A 25,997-nucleotide genomic window follows, 5' to 3' on the forward strand; every position below is an offset into this window, starting at 1 on the left:
TCAAAGCATCTTGAACTCTTGGCCTGGTATTCTGGCCCATTGAAGGATTGGGTTTTTTCCCCCAAGCCTAGGGTGACCTCCTTCCATGTCCCCATCTTTTCCTGATGGTGGTCCTGCACACTTCACCTTCTGCAGTCCTGAAGCATCACTGTCTTCACAAGTGTATCTAACCTGCATCTGACCTCTTCTCCACCATTGTACTGTAACCATAGAACTACATCATAAGGAAGTTCTGCCTTTCTGTCTCCCGATGGTGATGTCCCATAGCAGGCTATCATGGTCTCCATTCACTTGTTCCATTACCTTTCCAAGCAGAACAGTTTTGTTCATGCTTCTCTCCCTTTGTGGTGTTTTCCGAGAGCTTCTGTTTTGGACTCTATATCTCTGCTTTGGTTTGTCTCCATAGCCCATGAACTAGAGGATAGTCTTTTGCTATTTACAGATGGGACTTCTCAGTGGGGGTTACAATAGAATATTAAGAAGGAATCTAGGAAGGGTTCCTAGATACTATCTAGTTCATTTCATACTGTACAGATAGAGAAACTGAAGTCCAGGGAAAGGGAGCAACTTACCCATACCTAGTTAGTTGCAATATTAATGAGAACCCAGCACTAAAGCTGTCTCAAAGAAGACTCTAAACTCAACAGGGCAGAACTGTGGGGTGAAGCCCCCCACTTCTGCTGAAGGATTAGACTCAGAGAGGTTTCTGAATGGGGGAAGGAAGCCAATGAGGTTGCAAATCCATCTGACACATTGCTGGTTCTGAAGTCAGCTCTGCTCCTAATGACTCATATTTTTAGGGATAAATTCTGTTGGGGTCTGAGGCTCTGAGTGCCCTGGGCAGAACGTTTCTGCACAATGAATGGTAGACCTAAGGAGGCAGGAGGAGGGAGACAGAGGCAGGCAGATAGACCAACAGACAGACAAAGAACCAAATAGATACGGGGATCACAAGAGAAAGAAGAGGCACACACAGAGATGCAGAGAGAGAAATAGAGAAATTCTTTTAGTAGATAACAGAAGCAGAAAGATGAAGAAAGTAAGTCAGAAACACAGAAACAGAGGGACAGGAAAAGAGAAGGGAGGGAAGAAGAGGGAGAAGGGGTGGAAGAGGGAGAAGGAGGGAGGGGGAGAGGGGGGAAGAGAGGAGAGAGAGAGAGAGAGGAGAGAGAGGGAAAGGGAAAGAGAAGGAGAGAGAAAGATGGAAATACAGAGAATATCCAGACAGAGAAAACTAGGGAGCAAGAGAGGGCCAAATCAACATCTCTCCACAAAACCTGGCGAATTCTGCAGATTCTCCAAGGATTCTTCACTATATCCATCAAACACTTTTCATGCTGATATATAAGGGATGATAAGAAGTGTCTTTCCTGGAAATCCCCAGCCTTGAGCTAGTTTGTGAGTGTATCACCAAGTGCCCCCTTTTAATTCCTATCTCCCTTTCCCCCACCACATTCTTTCCCTGTATCCTTACCCCATCACTGCAGCCTCATCCCCTTCACGGCATCCTTATCTCTTCATTCAGACCTCATCATCCTCATGAAGCATCCATCTTGTCAGCGAGGCAGCCACCCCTCTCACTGAGACCCTGTTCCTCAGCTCCCTAACTGAGCCCAGTCTCCCATCACTGACCCACTCAAATATCTTTGTCCTTTTTGCTGTTCGCTTACCCTCTCACTAACCTGCCATTCCCTTAGTGAATTTCTATCCCCTTACTGAGCTCCCCAAATGAGCCCCCATATGCTTCAATGATGGATATCCCCATTCACCTCACTGAGCCCTCACCCTCTTTACTGAGTCTACACCCTCTCATTGAGCTTCCATTCCCCAGACTGAGCCCTCATCTCTAAGCCTCTTACTTTCTTCTCTGAGCCCCATTCCCTCACTGATCCACAATCCTCTTCACTTAACACCATATTCCCCCTGAATCCCATCCATCTCACTAAGCCACCATCCCCTCAATGAGCCTTTATCCCTACACTGAACCCCAATCACTCCTACTGAGCATTCATCTTTCTTGCCTAGGCTTCCCTTTACAATTCTCCCACCCCTTCATGGAACACTAGTCACACCATTGAGTAACCTTCAACAAGCCTCTATCCTTTTCATTTAGCATTCACACCCCTAACCTAAAATCCCACCCCCCTCACTGAATCTTCATCACTGTACTGAGCCCCTATCTTCCTCACTAAGCTTCCATTCTAATACTAAGTTATTTTTCCCTCACTGAATTCAAATCCTCTCAATGTACTCCTATTCCAAACATAGATTTCCCCAATATCACTACTAACCCTCCCCACCACTAACTTCCCCAAGACTTTACAAAATCTCCCAAATAATCAACTCAGCAACAAAAATATTATTAAGTTCAACTTTAGCCTCAGTCACTTCTTAGCTGTAAAGTGACCCTGGGCAAGTCACTTTAACCTCCATACCTCAGTTTCCTTACCTCACAGGGTTATTTTGAAACTCAAAGGAAATAGTATTTGTGAAGTGCTTAGCATAGTTCCTGGCATATAATAGGTGCTTGATCACCATTCCCTCTCCACCCTCACTTTCTATGTGCCAGGTGTCATCCGAAACCCTGGGAATCCAGAGACAAAAATGAAACAGTACCTGTCTTCAAGAAAACCACATTAGTTATTATAGATGACAGTTACATTGTGCTTTAAGGTTTGGAAAATGTTTTACATAGATTGTCTCTTTTGATTCTCTTAACAGCTCTCTAAGATGGATATTATCCTTTCTATTTTACAAATAAAGAAGCTGGCCCAGAGAGAACACATTATGATTTTTGAATTTGTCTAAGGTTATAGAGGTTACAGAGCTAGTGTCATTGACAACATTCACAATCCTTCCACTTGTCAAGTCCCAATCCCCTTCACTCGTCATCCCCTGTCCTCCTGTGGACCTTCAAAATAATCTTGACAGGTCCTCACCTGGGCTGAATCTCATAAGATGAAATATAATAGGGGTGCAGATAAAGGCTTATATCCGCATTCAAAAAAGTCAAGTTCATCAAGTAGAGTCAGGAAAACAATGCACACAATCACTACAGCTATGTAAATAGCAACCAGAAAACAATTGAAAATGAATGTTGTGAAATGACAAAGAACTACCTTGGCCCCAAAGAAGAGCTGTTTCTTTCTGCTTTGTTTCTTTGCAGAAGAGGGGGAGTGCATGGGTGTGGAATATTTCATATAGTGTCAGATTTTTTTTGTGTGTATTGATCAGTTTTGCTGATTGTTTTTCTCTTCTTTCTGAAAAAAATTCTTTGTTATAAAGGAAAGCTTTCAGGGTTATGGGAAGAGGAGAGATGCAGGAAAAAATGTAAAAACAAAAGACCACTGAAATCTATTTGTGAATTAGACTAAATGATGTTTGATATGCCTTCCAAATTTTAAATTTTATGCTTTTGTGTTTAACTGAATTTCTGCCTCCCTCAATAAACCCCTGAGATATTCTTTTATTCAAGACCTATTTCCTCTCTGAGCTTTTGTCCCATTTCCTGGGCCTCCTTCCTATGTAATCTGCCCCAGTCCCCTCATTGTTGCTATAGTCTCTCCTCTGATCTGACATCTCCCACTGAATCCTCATTTCTCTGTTCTTCACCTTCCTCATTCAGCCTCCATCCTCTCACAGATCTCATCTTGCTCACTAAATCCATGTCCTCATTCCCCTCACTGGATTTTTTCTTTCACTGAGTCCTTCAACTGAGTCCCTCTTCCCCTCCCTGGGTCCCCTTCCCTCTTATTGAACTCTGACTCCCTATTGCTGGATGCCCATTCACTTCCCTGATTCTCCTGTCTACTGAGTTTCCATTCCCCTCACTGAGCCTCGATGCCCTCACTCTGCCCCATCCCTTCACTCACGCATTATTTACTCAACGAATCTCCTTCCCCTTCTCTAAGTCCTCATGTGATCATGGTGCCCCTATTAAACTCACTGTGCTCCTATATTCTTACTAACACCCAATCCAACCAACAAAACTTCTATCCCAATCTAAGTAATCTCCATCACTAATTTATTCTTTTCATTGAATTCCCATGTACTCAATGAGTCCCCTATTATACCATCAAAATTCATCCCCTGCACTGATCCTCCATTCCCACCAAACACCTGTCCCCTCATTGTTCCACCATACATAAATTAAGCGTTCCACCACGTCATCGATCCCTGTCCTTAATGAACCACCATTCCTCTCACTATACTCACAGATTTCCTCAATAAGACTCTATCCTTTTGCTGAGACTCTGTTCACTTACTATACTACCACCACTCCGCACACCCCTCTCTCATCAATGAACCCCCATTCCTCCCTCTTTACTCCTACCTTCCAGCTAAATTCCAATTCCTCTTACTGAGTCCTCACTCCATACAGCTCCTGTCCCCCAGCTAAGACCCTCACTGGTTTTCTAGCCCCTTCCCTGAGTCCCCATCCTCTAGAGTAGGAATTCTTAACTTTTGTGTAGGCAAGTCATGAACCCCTTTGTCAGTCTGATGAAGCTTATGCACCTCTTCTCAGAACAATGTTTTAAAACAATTCAAGAAAATGTTAAATTTCAGTTAGAGGGTAGTGAAAATAAAGATGTCGTTTTCTTCCATCCAAATTCAGGAACCCCTTGAAATCCATTCAGATTAAGTCTCCCTGGATTAGGTGATCTCTTAAACTCCCTTCCAGTTGTATGTAAATTTCTAATAATAACTGGGCTTCCTATTTTGCCCTGCCCCATCCATTCTTTAAATGGACCATGCAGGAAATCAGTTAAAAGTTAGGGTACCGGTTTGGAGGGTAGGGTAGAGCAAGAGGCTAGAAGAAAAAGGGAGCAGAAGCGACCCCTGAAGAGGAAAGGGGAGATCTTAATAGGGGCTGGGCTGTTGGAGGGGTGGGAAGCTGGGGGTGGTGGGAAGAGAGGGGTCCAGAGAAAAGTCAGGAAAGGGGGTGGGGCCAATGGAGAGATCTGCTTTCCAAATCTGCTCTTCTACTTCCACCTAGTGGAAGTGGGAAGGCGGAGACAGACTGAAAAAACCTCTTCGTTTTCCAAATCCAGGATATGGAGCCCAGAGGCCATTAGAGTCATTACATCAAGAGCAATTCAATTTGATTCAACATTTATTAAGCACGTGCTATGTGCCTGGTTGTTGATCCTGGGGGTACAAAGACCAAAAAACAAATAAATCAAAAAACCCCAAACAAACAGAAAACCAACCCACTCACCCAAGAAACAAAAAATAGAAACAATATCTGTTTTCAAGGAGCAGAGTGGATACATATACAAAGATAAGTAAATACAAAGGAGTGCAAAGTAACTGAGACAGAGAGGGAGAGAGAGAGAGAGAGAGAGAGAGAGAGAGAGAGAGAGAGAGAGAGAGAGAGAGAGAGAGAGAGAGAGAGAGATTTAAAAATATTTATATTTGAGGATATCCTACCTTCCTATCCTCCCTTTTCCGCTTTCCCATGTGACATTTGGGGATAATAGTAGGAATTATTGGAAAGTGATTTCTTCTCAGTATGGAATGAATACATCCCCAAAAGAGAAGGGAATGAATGTATCCCAAACATGGGAGACCATCTGTGCAAAAACATCAAGATCAGAGATGATTGTCATGTTTCTTACTGCTTTCTGTACTGAGCCCCTATCTTCCTCACTAAGCTTCCATTCTAATACTAAGTTATTTTTCCCTCACTGAATTCAAATCCTCTCAGTGTACTCCTATCCCAAACACAGATTTCCCGAATATCTACTACTAACCCTCCCTGCCACTAACTTCCCCAAGACTTCACAAAATCTCCCAAATAATCAACTAAGCAACAAAAATATTATTAAGTTCAACTTAATAGTTAGTGCATCAGTTTGCATGGAATTGAGAGGGAGTGAACCTCAGGACTGGCACCGTTCCAGATATATAGTAGGTGCTTAATAAATGCATGTTGAATAGAATTGAATTGTACTTGATTTAATGAGTCAAATGAAATAAAAAGAAAGGTAAGGAGAAGTCAGCTTGTTGCCCAGCTGAGAAATTTGTATTTTATGCTAGAGATGATAGGAAGCCACTGAAGATTTTTGAATGAGAAGGGCCGAGGTAGTATAGCTAGATCTGTGTTTTAAGAATATCAGTTTGAGGGGCAGCTAGGTGGCTCAGTGGATGGAGTGCTGGCCCTAGAATCAAGAGGACCTGAGTTCAAGTGTGACCTCAAACATGTAACATTCACTAGCTGTGTGACTGTGGGCAAATCACGTAACCCCATTGGCAGCCTCACAGAGGACACATTAGAGAGGAGGATTGGAGGATTAGAGACTCTGGGAGGCTTGCAGCCAGATGAATCAGAGTCCCAGATTTTTTCTCCATTCTTTTGACACTGCTGTCTCCTTGGTGGTGATGATGGTGGATCTTTATCCACGTTCCACCCACTAACTTTGAAAGTCTTCTAACCTCTGTCCTGGGTCCTCTTCTCTTTTGACTCTACACTACCTCACTAGGTGATCTCATCAGTTCCCGAGGGCTGAGTCTGGACATCTCTATGCAAATGATTCCCAGATTTATCTATTCAGGGCTAACCTCTCTCCCCAACCTCCAGATTCACCAACTGCCTCCTAAATATGTGGAGCTGGTTGTCCCAGAAGAATCTCAAAAGTAACAAGTCCAAAACAGAATTCGTGTTCCCCCCCCCCCACAAATCCTCCCCTCTTGTCAGTTTCCCTATTACCTTGGAGGACACCACCATCCTCCCTGTCACCCAGCCTTACATACTTAGTGGTACCCTTTACTCCTCACACTCACCACACATACCCAATCTGTTCCCAATTCTTGTCTTTTCTACCTTCACAGTATTTCTTCCTTCTCTTTATTCACCAGACATCACCATACTTCAGGCCCTCAAGCATCTCTCACTTGGATTATGGAAATAGCCTTCTGATTGTTCTCCCTGCCTCAAGTCTCTCCCCATTCCTTTCCATCCTCCATTTAGCTGCTAAGATGATTTTCCTAAAGTGGTAACATTCCCATACTAGTCCCCCCTGCCCACATACACACACACTTCTGCTCTATAAACTCCTCCTCTGTTTAGCTTTTAAAACCCTTCATAACCTGGTCCCTTCTCGTCTTTCCAAGTCTTCTTATCCTTTATATCCCTCCCGAGTCCAGTTACACTTTCTTACATCGTGTTCTTACACAAGATGCTCCATTTCCCAGTTCTGCAGCTTTGCACTGGCTGTGCCTCATGTTGTCTCCCCTGGCTTCTTGGTTTTCCTGGCTTCCTTCAAAGCTCAGCTCAAATCTCAGCAGACCCCGAAAGATGCCTTTGTGGATGTCCTAGGTGCTGTGTCTCCAGTGTGTTTGTATCCCCAGAGCTTAGCACAGCGCCTGGCGCCTAGTAGGTGCTTGCTGACGGACTGACAGACTGAAGCACTTTTCTTTGGCTGTCTCTGAGTAGATAGTTCAAGGATGATTATTCCCATTGTTACAGATAAGGAGACTGAGGATCAGGGGGACTCAATGGAGCTGAGAACCTGGGATTCTTTGTTTCCAGCCCAACTGAGTTTGACTTTTTTTCACCATCAAAAGATTCATTTCTTTGGACAGCAATCTTCACTTCTTCCTTTTCTTCTTCAAAGTCAAGTTCCACTCTTCTCTAGGAGGCCTTCTAGGTTGGCACACAACTCATGGCTCCTCATTCCATGTCTGGGTGTTTGTGTGTGTGTGTATGTATTGTGTATGTGTGTGCAACAGGCTTTGGCACACAGTTCATGGTTTCTCATTCTGTGTGTGTGTTTGTGTGAATGTTCGAGTGTGTGTTTGGCACACAGTTCATGATTCCTCATTACAAGTGTGTGTGCATCAAGATTTGTCACACAGGTCATGGCTCCTCTTTCCGTGTGTGCATGTGTGTGAGTGTGCACCAGGGTTTGTCACAGGTCACGGCTCCTCTTTCTGTGTATGTGTGTGAGTATGCACCAGGGTTTATCACACAGGTCATGGCTCCTTCCGTGTGTGTGCGCGCGCGCGCGCACGCGTACGTGTACTTTGATCCGAACACAGAGAGGGACAAGCTCAGAGCAGAAGCACTGGCCAGGCAGCAGACTCCTCATCTCTAGGATTTTCTAAGAGTCTATGTAAGGCTGGTTTCCGTAGTGTAGCGGTTATCACGTTCGCCTCACACGCGAAAGGTCCTCGGTTCGATCCCGGGCGGAAACACCCCCTTTTTCGGAGGGACAGGGAGGAGTTCTGATTCCTGAAATACGCTCTCAAAAACTTTTTATTTAGATAATATCACCCTCCTAAATAAATAAGAGGATCATGGATTCCTCAGTATTTTACTTGAGATAAGAAGGAAAAGGCATGCTCCGGCTGGGAATCGATCCCGCCTCAACGGCATGTAAGACAGCCTGGCTAACCCATAACATCGGCATTTCGTAAGATAGTCCGCCCGGGAGGCCTCTGTCAGTGGTTTCTGTGCCTAATGCTCAGCTCGCGGGGAAGGACACCTTTCTGCCTCTCGCTGAGGTTCGGCCAATTGGGTGCTTCCTCTTCCCTCTCGCTCCTCCCCTCGACTACATTGGTCACATCCGGGCGGTGGTGTCGCCCTCCCTCCCTTCGGGGTCCATGCCCCCGCCTCGGAGAATCCACTTCCGGGTGAAAGGTCCGGAGCCGCCGGGTTTCCCCGTGTCCGCCACCTTCCCCTCTCCGCCCTCCGCGGCCGTTTCCGGGGCCGCCTGTCGGGGCCATGAAGCCGCGGGTGTGAGTGACAAGCCGTCAGGCCGCCCCCCCCAGCCCCAACCGGAGCCCGATCTCGAGCCCGAGACCCCGACCCCGCCCCGCCGCGGTGAGGAGCTGACCGGCCCCACCTCCCCTCCCTTCCCCACCCTTCCCCTTCCCGCCCGGCCCGGCCCTGCCTGCCCTCGGGCAGTGTCTGCCCTGCCCACCCTCTCTTCTACTGGGGGCCTCGCTTGTCTGTGTCCCCTTCCCTCCCCCACGGTGGGCCTCCTGCGTGTAAAGGCCCCCCGTCTCCCCTCCCGTGTGCGTGTCCCTTCGGTATGTGAGCCCCCTCTCCCGCCCTCATGTGTAAGGCCCCTCCCTGAGTGTGGGTGACCCTCCCCCTCTGAGTCACCCCTGGGTGGACGACCTCTCCCTGTGTGTGTGTGTGTGTGTGTGTGTGTGTGTGTGTGTGAGTGTCTGACCTCTCCGTGAGTCTCCCTAGATCCCATGGGTGAATATGTCCTCCCCGTGGATGACACCCCTCCTCTCTGACCCTCCCCAGGGGTGCGCGTGGGGTGTATGTGTAGCAGGGTCTGCCTCCCCCCCACCCTCCCACCGTGTGAGAGAGACACAGTGTTCCCCATAAAGCACCTTCTCCCCAGTACGGGACTTCCCCCCTGTCTAGGGCTTCCCCCCTCAGTCTCTCCCCTTCCGGTATCCTTTCTCTCAGGTACCATTCTTCTCTCTCTGTGCCTCCTCCCTTGCTCCCTCCTTCAGGCCTTTCTTCCTCTTGTACCTATTCTTTTTTCCAGGGCCTGTGAATTCTTTCTGCCCCTGCCTCCCGGTTCCATCTGGCCGTGGGACTCAGAGTAAATCATTTAAACCCTCAGAGCTCCTGTTTCCTCCTCCTTAAAATGGGGGTAATCGGAGCCTTGCCTCACAGGATTGTTGTGAAGATCTTATGAAATAAAGAGCTGTATGAATGGCAGCTGTCATCATCATCATCCTCATCCTCCTTGAGCTGCCCTCTTTAGACACTTAGGCCACTTCCTCTGCCACCTTCTCAGACCAATCCAGCACTATGAAGCCTTCTTGCCCTCCTCTTCCTCAGTGCCCCGCAATTCCCCTCCCCCCTTCCGTTCTTGAACTTCTCTAGGTGTTTACTGTTCTTGGGCTAGGTCTTCCTTTCAGTTTCCCTTCCTTCAGTGCTCCCTAGAGCCCTTCCAGGGATGACCTGGAGGGAGTCTGTGCTACAACTAGATCTTACAGCAGATTCCCTCGTAACCTTCTTCAACGCACTCAGAGTCTTCATCTTTCCCTGTCGCACTTCCATAGGTAAAAAGATTTGAGGGCCAGTGTGGTATAATGGAAAAAGCAAAGTTCTTGTTCAGTGTCATGGGTTTTCTTGGTAAAGATACTGGAGCAATTTGCCATTTCCTTCTCCAGCTTATTTTACAGATGAGGCAAACAAGGTTAAGTGACTTGCCCAGGGTCACACAGCTAGAAAATGTCTGAGGCCACATTTGCACTCAGGAAGATTTTCCTGACTCCAGGCACGGCACTCTAACCACCTCACTACCTAGTTCCCCCTAGGTAACAACAGCAACAAGAGAGGCAGTGTGATATAGTGGAAAAAGCACTTGCCTAGAAGTCAAAGTAGTTGTTCAGCTGTGTCTGACTCTGGGTTTTCTTGGCAACTAGAGTGGTTTTGGTTCCCTTCTCGAGATCATTTTACAAATGAGGAACTGGGGCAACCAGGATCGAGTGACTTGCCTAGGGTCACACAGCTAGTAAGTGTCTGAAGCTGGATTTGATGATGAGTCTTCCTCGCACCAGGCCCAGCATTCTATCCACTCTGCTGCCTAGCTTTCCCTGAAGTCAAATTACCTGAGTTCATGTCCTGCCTTGGATTCTTATTTCATATATGACCTTGAGCTTAATCTATCTGGATCTCAGAATTCCTTATTTGTAAAATGAAGAGGTTGAACTAGATAACTTCTGGGTTCCCTTCTACCTCTAGATCTATGATCCTATTATGATGTTACAGTTTAGAGCTTAGAAAGGTTTTAGAGATCATCGCATCTATTTATTTTATAAAGAAACTGCACCTTCAAGTTCTATATGGGAGGGCCACTTGTCTATTCTTATTTGCCCTAGAGTTTTCACCTTTCCTATCCCCTAGCACCTCTGCTGGCTCTGCCCGCCCTAGTCAGCTCTCTGCCGGCTGCTCATTTGATGTCTTACTTGGGCTGTGAAGGAGTCACCTATTTCAAAGACAAGAGTAAACTTGCTTATTAGGAACTGAGACTAAAGTTTAAATATCACAGGTCTTTCATTCTGTAGTGTGTTTGGAGTAGTTTGCTAAAGCTCCCAAGTGACTTCTGGGTAAATCAAGACAGTGGAAAGTGTCATCTCCAAGTTGAACTGGAAGGAAGGGCAGTGGTCCAAAAGTACTACTCAGAGTTGGAGTAGTTTTTTGGGTGAGGAGTAACACATGAGGCTCCAGGTATACAGAGAATTCCAGGGGGGAGGAGATCAGATAGCTTATCTCGGTTGTCAAGTCTGTCCAGTCATTGACAGATTTATTTAATCAAAGGTTAGGGCCCCGGCTGTAGTTGGAATAGAACATATCTGGACACTTTAGAAGGTCAGTCGTGCTGGAATTATATGGGTATTTAATAGTTAGGGAAGTTTGCATGTGCACTCTCCGCCTTGTTGCCTTCTTTGGGTGATTTGGGAGTGGTTCATAGGACTTAAAACTGGAAGTCTCATTTTCCTTCCCAGATTATCACTTGTGTACTTATCTGTGTCAAATGAAATAGTATATGTCAAGTGCTTTGCAAACTGAAAGGCGCTACATAAAGTTATTATTGTAAGTTCCGAGAAGACAGAGACTGCTTTTCATTCTGGCATTGTATCCCCACAACCTTGCACATAAGTACTTAATAAGTCCTTTCATTGGCTTGAATTGAAAGAGAACTTTATAGAGATCGTTTTTGAAAGATTGAGGACCAGAAAGGTTGTGATTTGTCCAGAGTTATGCAGTTAGTAAGCAGCAGATTGTGGTGGTTAGTCATTTTTAGTTGTGTCTGACTCTTGATGACCCCATTTGGAGCTTTCTCTATCTCCAGCTTTTTGAGGAACTGAGGCAAACAGGGTTAAGCCCACTCCCACAGAAGTCTTCCTGGATTTTAGACCTCTGTCTGCCCATCATAAACAGCAAAGCCAGAATTCAAACTCCCAAGCACTCTGACTCCAAATCCGTGGCTGTGTCTGCCACTCTACTCTAATTCCTTTGACTTTGAAGGGTTGTTATATGAAAGCATTTTGAAGGAGCAATCTTGTTTATTTCTTCCCTTGAGCTTCTTGCGCCTTTTCTCCCTGCACATCTGAGTGTGTACTATGTTAGGTACCATGGCTAAGAGGGCAGAGGACTGTGCTCTGATCTTAGGTGTATCCCTTTGGAATTCTGGCACTGGGACCAGTGAGGGCAAGTTATAGACAGAGTAGTGTTGACTTGCATAAGGGAAAACTTCATAACTAAGAAAACTGCCCCCGGATGAGCTGGGCCGCCTCAGGAGGTAGTGGTTTCTTCCTCCCTGGAGCTCTCTGGAGGCTGAACAGCCACTTGTGGAAGCTGTTGCAAAGGTGGTTTCTGGTTGCAGAAGTGTTACAGGTTGGAAGAGATGCTCTCTGGGGTCTTTTCCTCACTCTGAGCTTCTCTTGGCTCCAGAAATGCTAAACCCTGCAATGGTCTTGTGACCGTGGCATGATGCCCTTTGCTTTGATTCGCTCATACATCAGGAAGCCTTGTTTCTCCCCTTTTCCCAAGGAGGGCTACTCACTGCTACCCCAGAGTCATGTGAGGCTGGGAAAACTGCACAGAGAAAAGATACTTATTTTCTGCAGGGTGTCCTTGTTTTGGCAGAGTTTTGGTAGTGTTTCAGGCATAGAGTCTGGAAAGTCTTTCAGAGTTGCATTGGCTCAGAGATTAGCCCGAATAGACCAAAGCGAGCTCCTGAAGACAAAAGATGTGGAGGAGCCTTGATGCCATTCCTGCCATTGTCATCCGGCCTCTTTCTTTTCTAGGTTCCCATCCTATCAGAAGCCTGCTGAGTAGTTAATGCGGAAGGTAAAGAGGTTGCGCCTGGAAAGCAAGACCACTGGAAGTTGGAAAAGGTAACTTGCCACTTTGTCTGTGAATGTCACTGATGGTCAGAGCTGGAAGGGATTTGGGGAACCATCTCATTCTTACCCCCTTCCCCCTGTTGTACAGCTGAAGAAGCGAGAACCCCAGAGAAAAGGGAATTGCTAGTAGTCATATGCTAGGGGGTGGTGGACCTGGGGTCAGAACATGGGTCTTCTGATTCCCGGTACAGAGCTCCTTCTGCTGGATCAGATGGCCAAAATATCAAAATATACCCAAGGGTTGGAGACAGAAGAGTAGAAAGGGAGAAAGAGGCCAGCTGGGCGTGCCCACGGTCCCCTCGTGCTACCCCCCATTTTACAGCTCCGCTGGCCTCGTTCTGGCTTAAATAAGGGAATTTGGGCTAAGTGACCTCTGCGGTCCTGTGAGGCCTCAGTCTGTGGGCCCATGTTCCTGGGGCTCTTAGCTAGCCCAGCCCAAGTAGCTTGTGAGCTCTGAGAGGGCAGGACTGTTACACTTTGTGTTTGCATCCCTGTCACTTAAGAACTGCCTGCTGAATCACACCTTGGGGGGGAAGGGGGATTTGGTTATGGGCCTCACTGGCCCAGACATTTCGTGGCAATTGCAGTTCAGTTCAATAAATAAATATGGTGTGCCTGGTGTATATAAGGGAGATGTATGGAGTCTCTTGTACATTTGAGCTGGGTGCTGAGGCTGCCAGAGTGGTGGAACATTCTAGAATTCGGATTCTTAATATCACACCGCCACTGCTTAGTAAGCCCAAACTGAGCTTTGGGGTAACGTTGGCCCATGGAGCTCTGTCTCGGTGCCAAAAGCCTTTGCAGTTATCAGCCTGTGGAAGCATTTGGCACTGGCCATAGGATCCAGACTCTTAGAGCTAGAAGGAGCCTTAGAGATCATCTAGTCCAATGCCTTCATTTTTCAAGTGGGGAAACTGAGAAAATGAGTTACTCAAGGGCAGAGCCAGGATTCAAGCCCAGGTCTTCTGACTCTAAACCCATCGTGCTTTCCATTACACTACTGTGGCTTCAGTGCAAATATAGTCCAGCTCTTGGTTGAGATCTATGAGAATCGTGCTGCTTCCTACTTCACTGAACCCAGTCTGCAGGTTCATTTGGAAGGAGGGGAAAAGGGAGAGACTTGGGGTATGATATGTAGGGAGTCCTTTCCCAGCCACATTCCAGTGCTACAGCTGGAGGAAATGGTTTTAAGGGAGAAAAAAGGCTGAGAGGCAGCACTGCTAAATAGGTAAAAGGACTGGTCATAGGCAAGAAGACTTGGGTTCCAGCCTTGCTCTTCTCTCTTCCCATAGCCCCCCCCCCCAACATACACACACATATACTGGCTGCATGACCTTAGTCAACCTCAAAGTGCCCCAGGCATTTTCTAAGACTGCTTGCAGAGGAGCTGTAAATCTACATTGGTAGAAGGACTTTCATCACCTGGAATTCCTTCTTCCAAAAAAACCCCAAACAAACCACTAAACAAACCGATCACAATTCTGGTCCTTAAAAAATGAAAAGGAGTATCCAGTTGCTTGATTTGAATACTGGATGGGTTCCTGCCACAGATACCTTTTGGGGGATTGGGTCAGCTGGGGATGTTAATTGGTCTGTTCTTAATTTAAATACTTTATGTATTTTTATTATTGTTAGAGGCTAAAAATCATTTCTGAGGACTAAATTAGGTGGAAGGAGAGGAGGAACAGCTTTTGTTGGTAGAGATAAGGGTTAGATTTCCCTAGGGATGCCTGGCTCATCCTGGGCCCAGGGGAATCTGCAGCCATGGACCTTTGTTCCTGGGACTCTCCTTTTGGAATTCCATTGCCAGACACACTCCTCCCTCCCTTCTAGAATTCTGAGGTTGGGGTAATACCTTGCACACCCAGGAAGATAATGAATGACCTGCTGGACTTCCCTCTCCCTCCTCCCTTCTTCTTCCTCTGCTGTTCACTGAATGTTCAGTGGATTATAGCCGGTGATAATAATCTGTATGTCTTCTTAGCTCACATCCGTGGCTCACCTTTGCTGTCTGAAAGGAAGTTCTAGAAGTTGAGTAGATACTCAGACAGGCAGGAGTTGAATTATCAAAGGACCCAGATAGACTGAGGCCACTGAAATCTGACCTAGCCTTGGAAATGACTTTCTTGAGTAGTGTGAGGTTGTTTGTTTGATGACATCACCACCTTTGAAGGGGCTGCCCCAATTGGCTGAAAGAATGTGTAGGTGGCATTGTTCATCAGTTTGCCCCAAATCTGCTTGCATTTCTCAAGCTGTGCAAACTCTTCAAATTGTGAGCTGAAGTAGGCTTCCTGGGGGTGGGCATGGAGAGCTGTTATAGACCTGTTCTTAAAGGTACAGTTGTTCACTCACCTGTCCCAGCTTCGTGCTCTATTCCCAGTAGGTAGTGGGTGACTTTAAAAAAACTCCTTTGCCTTTCGGAAGGCAAGGGATATGTTGCTTTGCCAGACCAACTCCTGTCTAGATGAGAGAGTGGGGCTGGCTGGCTGGGACATGTGGCACCGTCTTTGAAGGTTTCTGAAAGTTTTGCCAGATGTCTCATCACATCCTTCGTTGTCTTCTTGACTGTGGTTTCATGCCGTGTTCCATCTGCAGGCGTCTGATTCAAAAGTATTTTCTCTCTTTTTGCCTCATATGCTTGAGCTTGTGGTTTTTTGGTCAATGCGTTTGGAGGATGGAGTCTAGGCTTGATTATTGAGAGTCGATGATGTTGTTCCTTCTATATTTATGACTGGGATTGGGGCCAGAGAGGCTGTCAGGACCTAATTCTTGGAGAGTACTTTGGCCCAACTAGAAGTGGAGGGTAAGCCTGGGGTAGCCAGATGGTTTAGCAGATCTTGACATATGTGTCAGGGCAACATGATATGGTGGCAAGAACATTGTATTTGGAGTCCCAAGGCATGAGTTCAAGCCTTGGTTCTGCTGCTCACTACCTCCACGGGACCTTGAGCAAACTTTACTTTGGGGGCCTCGGTTTCCTCACCTACAGAATTAGACCAGCTGGTTGCTAGGGGCCCTTCCAGTTCCAGTGTTGCTGTGTTTCTTCTTTCTGAAGCTCTTGCCAAAACAATGGAATAAGAAGTGGGAATGAGATCAGAGACTTTCCTGCCTTCTGCTTTAATCCTATGTCTGTGGTAGAGGCAGATAAGAAGTCATCTCTTCTTGGTCATCCATGTGTTTTTACCTCTAGGATCAAATACAGATTTCTCTGGGCATTTAAAGCTCTTCACAACCTGGCACCAGCCTACCTTTCCAGCCTTACAAATGACGGCACATGTTCTTCGGTCGAGCCAGACTGGCCTTCTTGCTTTTCTTCATACGTGGTGTTCCATCTCTTACATCTGGGCCTTATGCAGACCTTCTCCCCCTGTTCCTAGAATTCACTACATCCTTCCCTCTGCCTCTTAGAATCCTTAGTTTCCGTCAAGGCTTAGCTCGTGTGCTATTGTCCTTGGAAAGTCTTTCCTGATCCCCCTGTTGTCACTGTCCTGGAATTATGTATTAAGCACATATTTGTGTACATGCTGTACCCTCATCTCCACCTCCTGGCTTCTCTGGCTTCCTTCAAGTCTCAGCTAAGATCTCGCCTTCTACAGGAAGCCTTTCCTAGTCCGCCTTAATGCTTGTGGCTTTCCACTGTTCATTATTTCCTATTTATCCTGTCTAGAGCTTGTTTGTACGTAGTTGTTTGCATGTTACTTCCCCCATTAGATTGTGAGCTCTCGAGGATAGGGGCTGTTTTTTGCCTTCCTTTGTATCCCCAGCACTTAGCACTTGTTTAATAAACGTTTATTGACTGACTATATCCTTCTAGTGGAATGTAAGCTCCTTGGTGTCTGGAGCTTTTTTATTTGGTATTTGAGCCCCCAGGCCCGAGTACAGTGCCGTGTATATGGTAGACACTGAATAAGTACTTGTTTTGGGTTGGACTTCCCTGCTTTGGACTGAGTTTCTACCTCTGTAAAACAGAGACAGTAATTCCTGCTTTGTGGCTCTTCTGAGGGTGGCATGAGGCTCAAGTGAGCTAATGTTTGTGAAAGTGCTCCGTGGTCATAATGCTCTGTACAAATGTGACGTGGCATTTTAAATGCTTGATCAGTAAAATAGGGTGTCAAAATCAGTGAGAAATTCTTCCCTGCCTTCCTGTGTCTCTCCCCTGCTCTGTCCCTCTTTAGAAAATGGGAGCTGAGAAGAGGTGATGATAGATAGGGACATGACTGGGAGGAGTGCTTTGCAACAGGGGCAGTGGTGAGTGGCGGGTTGCTTGCTGAATGGAACCAGCACAGCAGCCTGAGGCCTTAGGTTCAAATCCCAGTGTTGCTATTTTCAATTCAATCTGACAGACATTAAGCACTGACTATTCTCAAAGTACCCTAATGGGCATGCTTTCATTCTTTTGGGGGCCAGTGGTAGAAAGGAGGCTGTAGATATCCGCATACAAGCAGAATCGAGGACCTAGCGGGGAAGTGAGAGAAGGCTTCATGGAGCCTGCGAGTGGCACCTGGGCTAAATCTCAGACATTCTGAGAAGTAGGGATAAATAGAGAATACGTGACAAATTTGGGGAATGTCTTGAGCAGATGCATGCAAGTGGGAGATGGGGCTTCAAATTTGAGAAATAGCTAGTCATCTAGTTTGGATGAAACAGTGGGTTCACGAAGAGTGGTATGAAATATGGCTGGAAAGCTAGTGGGAGCCAGATTAGGAAAAGGCTTTAAATGCTAGACCAAAGCGTTGGTCCACTGGCCTTAGGAGGGAGTAATATGGTCAGACTTGTGCCTTAGGAAGATTATTTTGGCCTTTTGGAGGCTGACTGAAGAAGGGAGAGACTGTAAGCAAGGAGGCCACTTGTGGGACTGCTACAGTAGTCTAGGCCAGAGGCGATGAAGACCTGAACTAATAATACCATGTGACATTTATAACTTTAATTTGTAAGAGTACACTTGGTGAACATTATCTTTGAGTCTAACAACTGGTGTCCTCATTTTTCAGATGAGCAAACTGAGGCCCAGAGAGGTTGAGTGACTAACAGTTGTCATGAAGGCAGGAGTCAGAAGTGGGATTTGAACCAGCATCTTCCTAACTTGAGGACTAGCATGGTATCCACTTATTCTGTACTATTGTGTTAGGGTGGTAGCTGGGTGAGTGGAGAGAAGGAAACAGATGCGAGAGGTATCATAGAGGTAAGATCAGTGAAATTTGGCAACTGATCAGATATGGGAGGTGAGGGACAGGAGAATCCAGAATGAAAGACTCTGGGTCACAGACCTGGGTGACTGAAAGGATGATGGTGTGCTAAAGACCGAAGGACATTTAGAGGAAGAGTGGGTTGAATGGGAGTTGAAGGGAGTGATGAGTTCTACTTTGGACATGTTAAGCTTGAAAGAGTTCTCAAGGAGGCCGTTGGTGGTGGACTGAAGGAGGTGGGTCTGTAGGTCTGTGATTAGAGATTTGGAAGTCATCTGCATGAAGAAGTTATTTGAACCCATGGGAGCTGAAAAAATCTGTAAGAGTGAGGGTATAGAGTGAGAAAAGCATGCCCAGGGCAGAACTCTTCACAGTCCTCATGCCAGTGGGTGTGGGGAGCAAGCAGTGAATAACCTTGTACTGGGACTCTGAGATTGGATGATCCGACAGACAGTAGGTGGAGACACCTGGAGAACAATGTCATGCAGTCCAGGAGGGAGAGGGTAGTCAGCAGTGTCAGAAGCTGCAGAGGACTGAAAAAAGCCCTCTGGATTTAGCAGGTGAGACCTTTGAGAACCTTGAGGGAAACCATTCCAGGTGAGTGGTGGGGTTGGAAACCAGATTGTAAGGAACTGAGAAGTGAATGGGAGGTTTGGAAGTGAGGGTAGCAAGTGTAGACCAGACTGTCAGACTTGCAGCCTGCCTGTCCAATCCAGACTGTAGAACACATCCATATCATACCCCACAACTTTTGCACGACAGCTTGGAACAGCAGAGGATGGGGGTGAGAGAAGTGTGATAGCAGTAGAGGGGCCATTTTAAGAAGGAAGGCCTTCTGGTGATACTTTTTACAAATTGATAAAAATTTGCTTTTGACTGGTTGGTGGGGAAACATAGCTGAGTGGTTGTCTAGCCTCTGCTTGAACTAAGCCCTCCCATAATGAGAAGCTCACAGCCAAATGAGAGTAGTTGTGAGAGTTCCAGTCCAGACAAGTTCCCTTTTAAATGGGAAACACTTCCTTGCTGTATATTTAAGTCAAGGCTCTTGCAAATGGAAGTTACAAACATTAAATGAGGTGGTGATCAACATAGGTCTGCTTCTTGTTTGTCTTAAAAAGCCTTTTGCCCCTATCTTGCCAAGCACGTAATAGCAGCCAACAAGGTCGAGGTAGTATATGCTTTCCTACCTCCAAATGTTCTTCCTTGCAAATGAACACTGACTTCAGTAATAGAAGCTGTTCTCCCAGAGGAACTGAAAAATGCAAAGTCTGCCCTCTGAGCAACTAGCAGACTCCTGATACATGACTTGCAGGTAGAGGAAAGAGTCTGACAGTGAGATTATTTTTATATGTCTCTCACTGTGCTGTTCTCTGTGCACTGTGCAGTGCTCTCACTGAACTGCACAGAACCTTATAGGGCTCTGCCTAGCAAATTGAGTCATAGGATTCCGAATCAAGCTGTGACCTCCATACCTTTGACACTGGCATAATACCTTGCAGGTGACACCTCGCCCTTTAAAAAGCATCCCTAGTGGCTCTCTGTAGGTGTTTAGGGTTACAGGAAAATGTACAGTAAGGGTAAGTAAAGCAGGTTGAGGCAGTAACTCAGCATGCTGTGGCTTCAGTGGACACCCTACTCTTCGTCCCATGTAGGGGAGCAGCTGTAGCTTTCAGGTACCCAGTGATTGGCTGTCACACTGCTGCTGCCACTTGCTTTGGCCATGACACTCCCCCAGAGAGTAATGCATCTTCCTTCTCTTCATTCTTACCCTACTCAGTCAGCAGTACGCTGCTGCCCTGGGCAGACAAATATTTGCTTAAAAGTCAGTCTAAATACTGCTGTAAATGACCCAGTTTACCAGAACCAGGAGCAATGAGGGGCAGTTACAGAGGAGCATGTTTTTAGTTCAGTATAAGGAAGACTCTCTGGAAAACAAAGGCTCGTAGAAAATGGCCTGGGCTACTTTGTGTCAGTGGGAGTTTCCCCTTCGTTTTTTGGAGATGTTCAGGCAGAGTCTGGATGCCCACTTGGTGATCGTAGCCTAGAGGTGATTCAGGTTCTAAGGACCAGCTGGACCAGATGACCTCAAGGGTCTTTTCCACGCTAAGATTCTGTGACTTTGTAAAAATAACTTTGCCAGTGCATGGGTCTGCCCGTGCCCCTCCCCTTCTCAAAAAACTGCCGTTGGCTTCCTGCTGTCAGGACAAGAGCCATTCTGGGTCTGACTTTAAAGCTCTCTGAAGTTTGGTTCCAACCTCTTTTTCCAGTATCTTTTCATTAACCTCCTTTCATCTGCTCTCTATTCCAACCAACAGAATGACTGTCTTACCTTCTCATGTCCACAAGTTGGGATCATACTTCTTCCTCACTGCTGCTGGTCTTTCTTTTGAGGCCCAGCTCAGATGCTGCCTCCTTAGTGAAGCCTCCCTTGATTTTCTGTCCCCCACATCCCTTCCTACCTCAGCTGAAACTGATTTCTCCCTCCTTAAATTTTACTTTTAAATTTAATTTAAAAGAAATTCTGAACCCCAACAAAATGAACATTTCCATATGTAAAAGAGATTAGAAAGAATTGCATGGAAAATTGCAAATCACCCTGTGTGACATGCTTTTCCCTCTAAGTGTATAAGAAATTCAACATGTAACTTTCAACGCTGTCCTTCCTGCTTGTCTGTTTTTCCCTCCCAAATGAAAAAGAAAAAAACCCCCATTTTAACAAATTTGCATAGACAAACACAATAGATCTTTATATGGGACATATCTAGCAATGTATCTCTAATTCTCCGCCTTCACCTGTCACTTCTTTGTCAAGAGACGGGTACAGTGTTTCATCACTGGTTCTTTAGAGTAGTGGCTGACTGTTACATTGATCAGAGCTCTTCAGTTACTCAGAGTTGTTTGTCTTTACAGTCTGGTTGTTGTTGTGTAAACTGTTGTCCGGGCTCTGCTCATGCTACACTGCATTAATTCATGCTAGTCTTCCCAGGTTTGCTTGATACCATCCAGTTCATCATTTATTATGAAAGTAATATTCTGGTACATTGATATAGTATGATTTGTTCAGCCATTCCCCAATTGATGAGCACCCCCTTAGTTTCCAGTTCTTTACTATGACAAAAAGCTGTTACAAATATTCTTGTGATTATGAACCCTTCCCCTCTTTTCTTTGATGTTTTTGAGGCCTTATGGTGGCATCTCTGGGTAAAGGATATGCAGCAGTTTAGTGACTTTGAGTGTAGAGTTCCAGATTGCTTTCCAGAATGGCTGAACCAATTCACAAGTCCACCAACAGTGCTTTAGAGGGCTGTTTTCCTGTAGCCTCTCCAACAGTTGTTGTTTTCCTTTTTTTCATTTTTGCCAATCTGATCCTTCTTAAATTTTCCTTAAATTTTATCTGGCTTTCCTTTACTCTGTCTCATTGTTTGTTTCTTTTTTTTTTTAACATTTTTAAAAAATTTTAAACTTTAATATACAGTGAGAAAAGGGGGGAAAAGCGTTGCCATGTACACAGCAGATCGTAGAAGATTCAGTATAAAACAATAAAGTTGCATTTCAAGAGAACCTGTATAAAAAATACTACATATCGTTTTCAAAGCTGTCCTGCTTTTCTTTGCTTTCTTGTTGCTGTTCTTTTGTTCTGTGCTGTACACTTTTTACTTTATTTTTCCCCTCCCCCCATCCTAAAGAAGGCTACGATTAAGGGTGGACAGATACATACATATACATAGATATCTATAGATATCCAAGACCATACTGTGCTTATTTCCCCCTGTCATCTGTTTCTCTGAAGGTGGATAGCATCTTCTTTCACAGGTCCCAAGTCTTTCCATGTTTTTCTGAATCAACCAACTTATCATTTCCTACACCATAGCGGTATTCAAAGCCAGTCACATACTATCTGAGAGATTACCTGTGACAGTTTTTCTCTAATTTTCTGCATTCCTTCTAGTCTTGGCTACATAGGCTTTATCACCTCATTGTTTCTTGGATGATACTTTTGTGCATGTTAAATTTCCACTTAACCCTATCCTCAAGGAGTTTAAAGTGTCATTTTTCACATTTGTATCTCCATGCCAAACACAGGGCCTCCCATGTAGTGCATATTTTATAAATACTTGTTGAACTGAACTGGAGATAAGGATTTTGGCTTTCTGCCTTTCAAGATGCTGGAGCTACTGGTGGGTATGAGTAATATAGTGGTTCAGGAATTGGTAAAGGGCTGAAGAGTATGTTGATTCTCTCATTTACTAAATGTTATCACTTTGAGTTTCATTTGGGATAGTTTTTGTCTGTAAAGATTTCTACTGGGTTGACTGGTAGGGACTGGCTTCAGTGAGCTGAGTCTTAGAGGGTTTTATGGGCTACCATGCTTCTGCTTGTAACAGCCTTTTCATGTCCCTCTCCCCTTTTTTTTTTTTTACCCCCACCATTTTCCATGTAGTTTCTCACTCATCTCTGAGGGGGAAGAAAGGATGACCACTGTGGATGTACTGCCTGAGAGGCCTGATGTGGTGGAGATGGAGGACCCCTCCTCGCCCTTCCAGGTGGAGAAGCACTCGTGGGATGGGCTACGGGACATCATTCACAGCAGCAGGAAGTATTCAGGCATGATAGTGAACAAGGCCCCACATGACTTCCAATTTGTCCAGAAGACAGATGAGTCAGGTCCTCACTCTCACCGGCTTTATTACCTCGGTAAGCCAGGCTTCCACACCCTTTCTCTTATCAATCCCTAACAACAACAACTATAACAATATTTTGCTCATAACAACTCTGTGAGGTAGGTAGTACAAGTATTCTTGTGCCTGTTTTACTGAGGAGGAAATGAGTGAATCAGCTGCTTAAAGTTATAGTCTAACAAGGGGCAAAACTGAGACCTAACCTAGGTCTTATGACTGGTCCAGTGCTCAATTCATTGTCAGCACTACATGGCCTCCCTACCTACATGTCATATGTCCGTTGCCAATATGTTTGGGAGTTTTTGACCAGGTAGATTTCCTGTGGAGAGTTGCCAGGAAGTAAATCTGGTTACTAAATCTCTGATTCTTAAAAGTCCAGTTGCTCTTGCTAATTGGAGGGGGGGGAACCCTCTGTAGCAGTAATTATTTTTATTATACTTAGGTTAATTGTTATGGACTCTGTAATTAGTACAGTTCTTTCCTAGATGGGTCTGTCTAGCCTCCACCCCAACCTTTTGTCCAAGTGAAATCAGATTAAAGTAACCATAGAATCAGACTTCTAGAACTAGAAGGGACCTCATTGTCATTTGGTACAGCTCATGCCTGAACAGTAATCTCTTTTATATTCTTCTCAGAAAGTGCTAATTTAGCTTCCACTTGAAGACGTCCAGTGATGGGGACCTGACCTACCCCAGGCAGCTTATCCCACTTTTGGATGGCTTTGTTAGAAAGTTTTTCCTTGTCAAACCTAGATCTGCTTCTCTGCAACTGCAGCTTGCCCTCTTTGTTCTGAGTTCTACCCCCTTTTTCATGGCAAGTCTGCAAGAACATGAACCTAGCAATCGTGCCTCCCTCTAATTCTTCCTTTCTTTCAGCTAAGCATCCTCAGTTGTTTCAACTAACATGGTCTCTCACCATCTTGCTTACCTTTCTCTAGACCCTGTCCTTCCTGCATTCCTTTCTGGGTGCCATGCTTTTAGGAAGGACAGCATCACAGGTATGGCCTGTTCAGCATAGAGGACAGTAGGGCTCTTCCCTCCCCGGTTCTGGACACTGCTTCTTTTAATGCAGGTTTCATGTCATAAAATTAACTTTTGTAGCTGCTGTGTCACAGTCTTGACTCACATCAAGCTGACAGTCCACTAAAACTCCCAGGTCCATTTCACATAAACTGTTTCTGGCCCTGGCTCCCTCATTCTGTATTTCTGTGGCTGATTTTATTGAACCAGGCACCGGGTTTTTTCATTTCAGATTTCTTTGAAGTATTGAAATGTAAAAACCTGCCCTTTGGTTCAGTAAAATGAGCTGCACAAATACAATTATCACTATTACATTGAATTTTGTTAGGTTCAGCTTATTGTTCTAGCCTGTTAAGATCATTTGGACCTTTAGTTTTATATTCATACCCTGCATTCCTCCTCTGCAGACTTCTTTCACTGCCTCATTATGACTTGGAGATGACCGTTGGCTCTGCCAGGGGGAATGTGAGCACCAATCCTGCCTAGCCTGATGCCACCTGCAAAGAATTTGGGAACCTTAGAGGGGAAAAGAAGCGACCTTAGGAACATCCTGCAGTCTGTTGGTGGTGTGGGGGGAGGCAGGGGAAGAGAGTATAGGGGTCGTCCCGATCTGTTTTTATGGTGGTCAGGTAATACAGGGCTGAGAGTGTGTATGAGAGAGCCTTTTTTTTTTTAAATCACCAGTTGGCTGGAGCCACTTCCCTGAGTCATTGCCTTGATCACAGCAGAACTTGGGCCAAAGCATATCCTGCTTCTCCAGAAGAGGAGGCTTCCTGGAGACTGCCTAGTCTGCTGCTTTGCAGATTTATTTTTCCCCTTTCCCACAGGATTACACATTACAAAATGTCAGAACTGAAGGGATTCGGATGTTAGAGTTCATCTAGTCCAGCTCCCTTGATAATTTTTTTTATAGGTGAGGGAACTTCAGTCCCCAAAGCTTAGGTGACTTGCCCAAGGTCTGTGCATGAGTGGCAGAGCTGGGACTAAAATTCAGGACTTCTGAGCCCAGAGTGGATTCCACTTTTCCCTCACAGTGCCCCTTTTTGTGTCCTTAGAGGCCAGTGCTATAACATTCCTACTAATGGCTCACCTTCCTAGGGCAACTGCAGATTTACAAGGACTTTCCATACAAAATCCCCCTGAGGTAGGAAGGGTGGCTGTGGCCATCACCATTTGAAAGACCAAGATAGGGAATTTCAGTACAGGTGTAGTAGGGCCAGGCTTAGATCCCAGGTTTCCTGACTCTAGATCTAGGCTTCTTTCCTGTGGGCCACCTCTCTTCCCTTGACTTTGAAGGAGGATTATCCTTGATACCACAGTTCTTTTCTTGGCAAGATGTTGGGATCCCCCTGATGAGCCATGACAGGTGGGCAAATGACTCCTTCCTAGATCAAGGCCAGGAACCGGAGGGTTCCCTCAGAAGAGGCTGGGGTGGCTAGGTGGCGCAGTGGATAGAGTACTAGCCCTGGAGTCAAGAGGACCTGAGTTCAAATCCACCCTCAGATGCTTGACATGTAACTAGCTGTGTGACCCTCAGCAAGTCATTTAACTCCAATTGCCTATTGAAAAAACAAAACAAAACAAAAAGAAGGGGCTGGGGTGAGGCTGCCTGTCTCACTTGCTCAGACAGCTCATGAGTGTTCCTCTGCTGCCCTGGGGACCACAATGAGACCTTGGAGGCTGGGCCTGGCCATTAGATGTGTTTCTCTGGGTTCAAGTCTTATCTTGTGACCTTAGGCAGATCACTTGACCCCGTTGGCTTAAGATTCCTAATTTATAAAGTGAGAGGATTGGACTTGATGACTTGCAAAGGTCCTTTCTAGCTCTGAGAGTCTGACACTGAAATAGTCTGCACAGCAGAGCCAGGAAAGGATTCTGTGGTGGAGGAGATGCTGGTGCTTATTCAACTCCTAGAAACCTAGTGCAGAAGAGCCAGAATATTTGGGGCCATGGGGGAAGGGATTGCCTGTCAGGGATGTGAATGACTTATAAGGACCCCTCTAACCCTGGATCCTCCCCTTTGTTAGGCAGAAAGGCAGCCTGGCTGGTCCAGGGCAATAGGGTGGCTGCTAGCAACTAACATTTCAGACCAGACAGCTGGTGGCTACGTCATGAGTCCTCTAGACTTGCCCACCGAGGGAGCTCCATGACTGATTGCCTTGGAGTGTCTGATTACTCAGAGAGGGGCCGTGGCTGAAGTCACCCCTGCCCCTACCTCCTGCCTCTGA

At 45.8% G+C, this 25,997-nt stretch overlaps 1 protein-coding gene and 1 non-coding gene across 5 annotated transcripts in view; both read left to right on the forward strand.

The window, feature by feature from the left end:
- Positions 1–8,123: 8,123 nt before the first annotated feature.
- TRNAV-CAC (transfer RNA valine (anticodon CAC)) lies at positions 8,124–8,196 on the forward strand. The gene has a single exon. It is a non-coding gene; the product is annotated as a tRNA-Val (tRNA).
- Positions 8,197–8,622: 426 nt separating this feature from the next.
- Positions 8,623–25,997, forward strand: part of DPP9 (dipeptidyl peptidase 9) — a 52,076-nt gene continuing 34,701 nt past the window's right edge. For 2 of the 4 annotated variants that reach the window (XM_020971326.2, XM_020971327.2), the window contains exons 1-3: positions 8,624–8,824; positions 12,787–12,876; positions 22,513–22,766. In XM_020971326.2, coding sequence (XP_020826985.1) covers positions 12,821–12,876; positions 22,513–22,766 — 310 coding nt within the window. In that variant the 5' untranslated portion in view covers positions 8,624–8,824; positions 12,787–12,820. Of the gene's footprint in view, positions 8,825–12,786; positions 12,877–17,963; positions 17,984–22,512; positions 22,767–25,997 lie in introns of those variants that run through there. The other 2 variants (XR_002321481.2, XM_078153993.1) reach the window with 2 other exon arrangements.

Source organism: Phascolarctos cinereus, unplaced genomic scaffold (assembly GCF_003287225.1).
Source record: "Phascolarctos cinereus isolate Bilbo 61053 unplaced genomic scaffold, phaCin_HiC Scaffold_4;HRSCAF=312, whole genome shotgun sequence".
Taxonomy (NCBI): Eukaryota; Metazoa; Chordata; class Mammalia; order Diprotodontia; family Phascolarctidae; genus Phascolarctos; species Phascolarctos cinereus.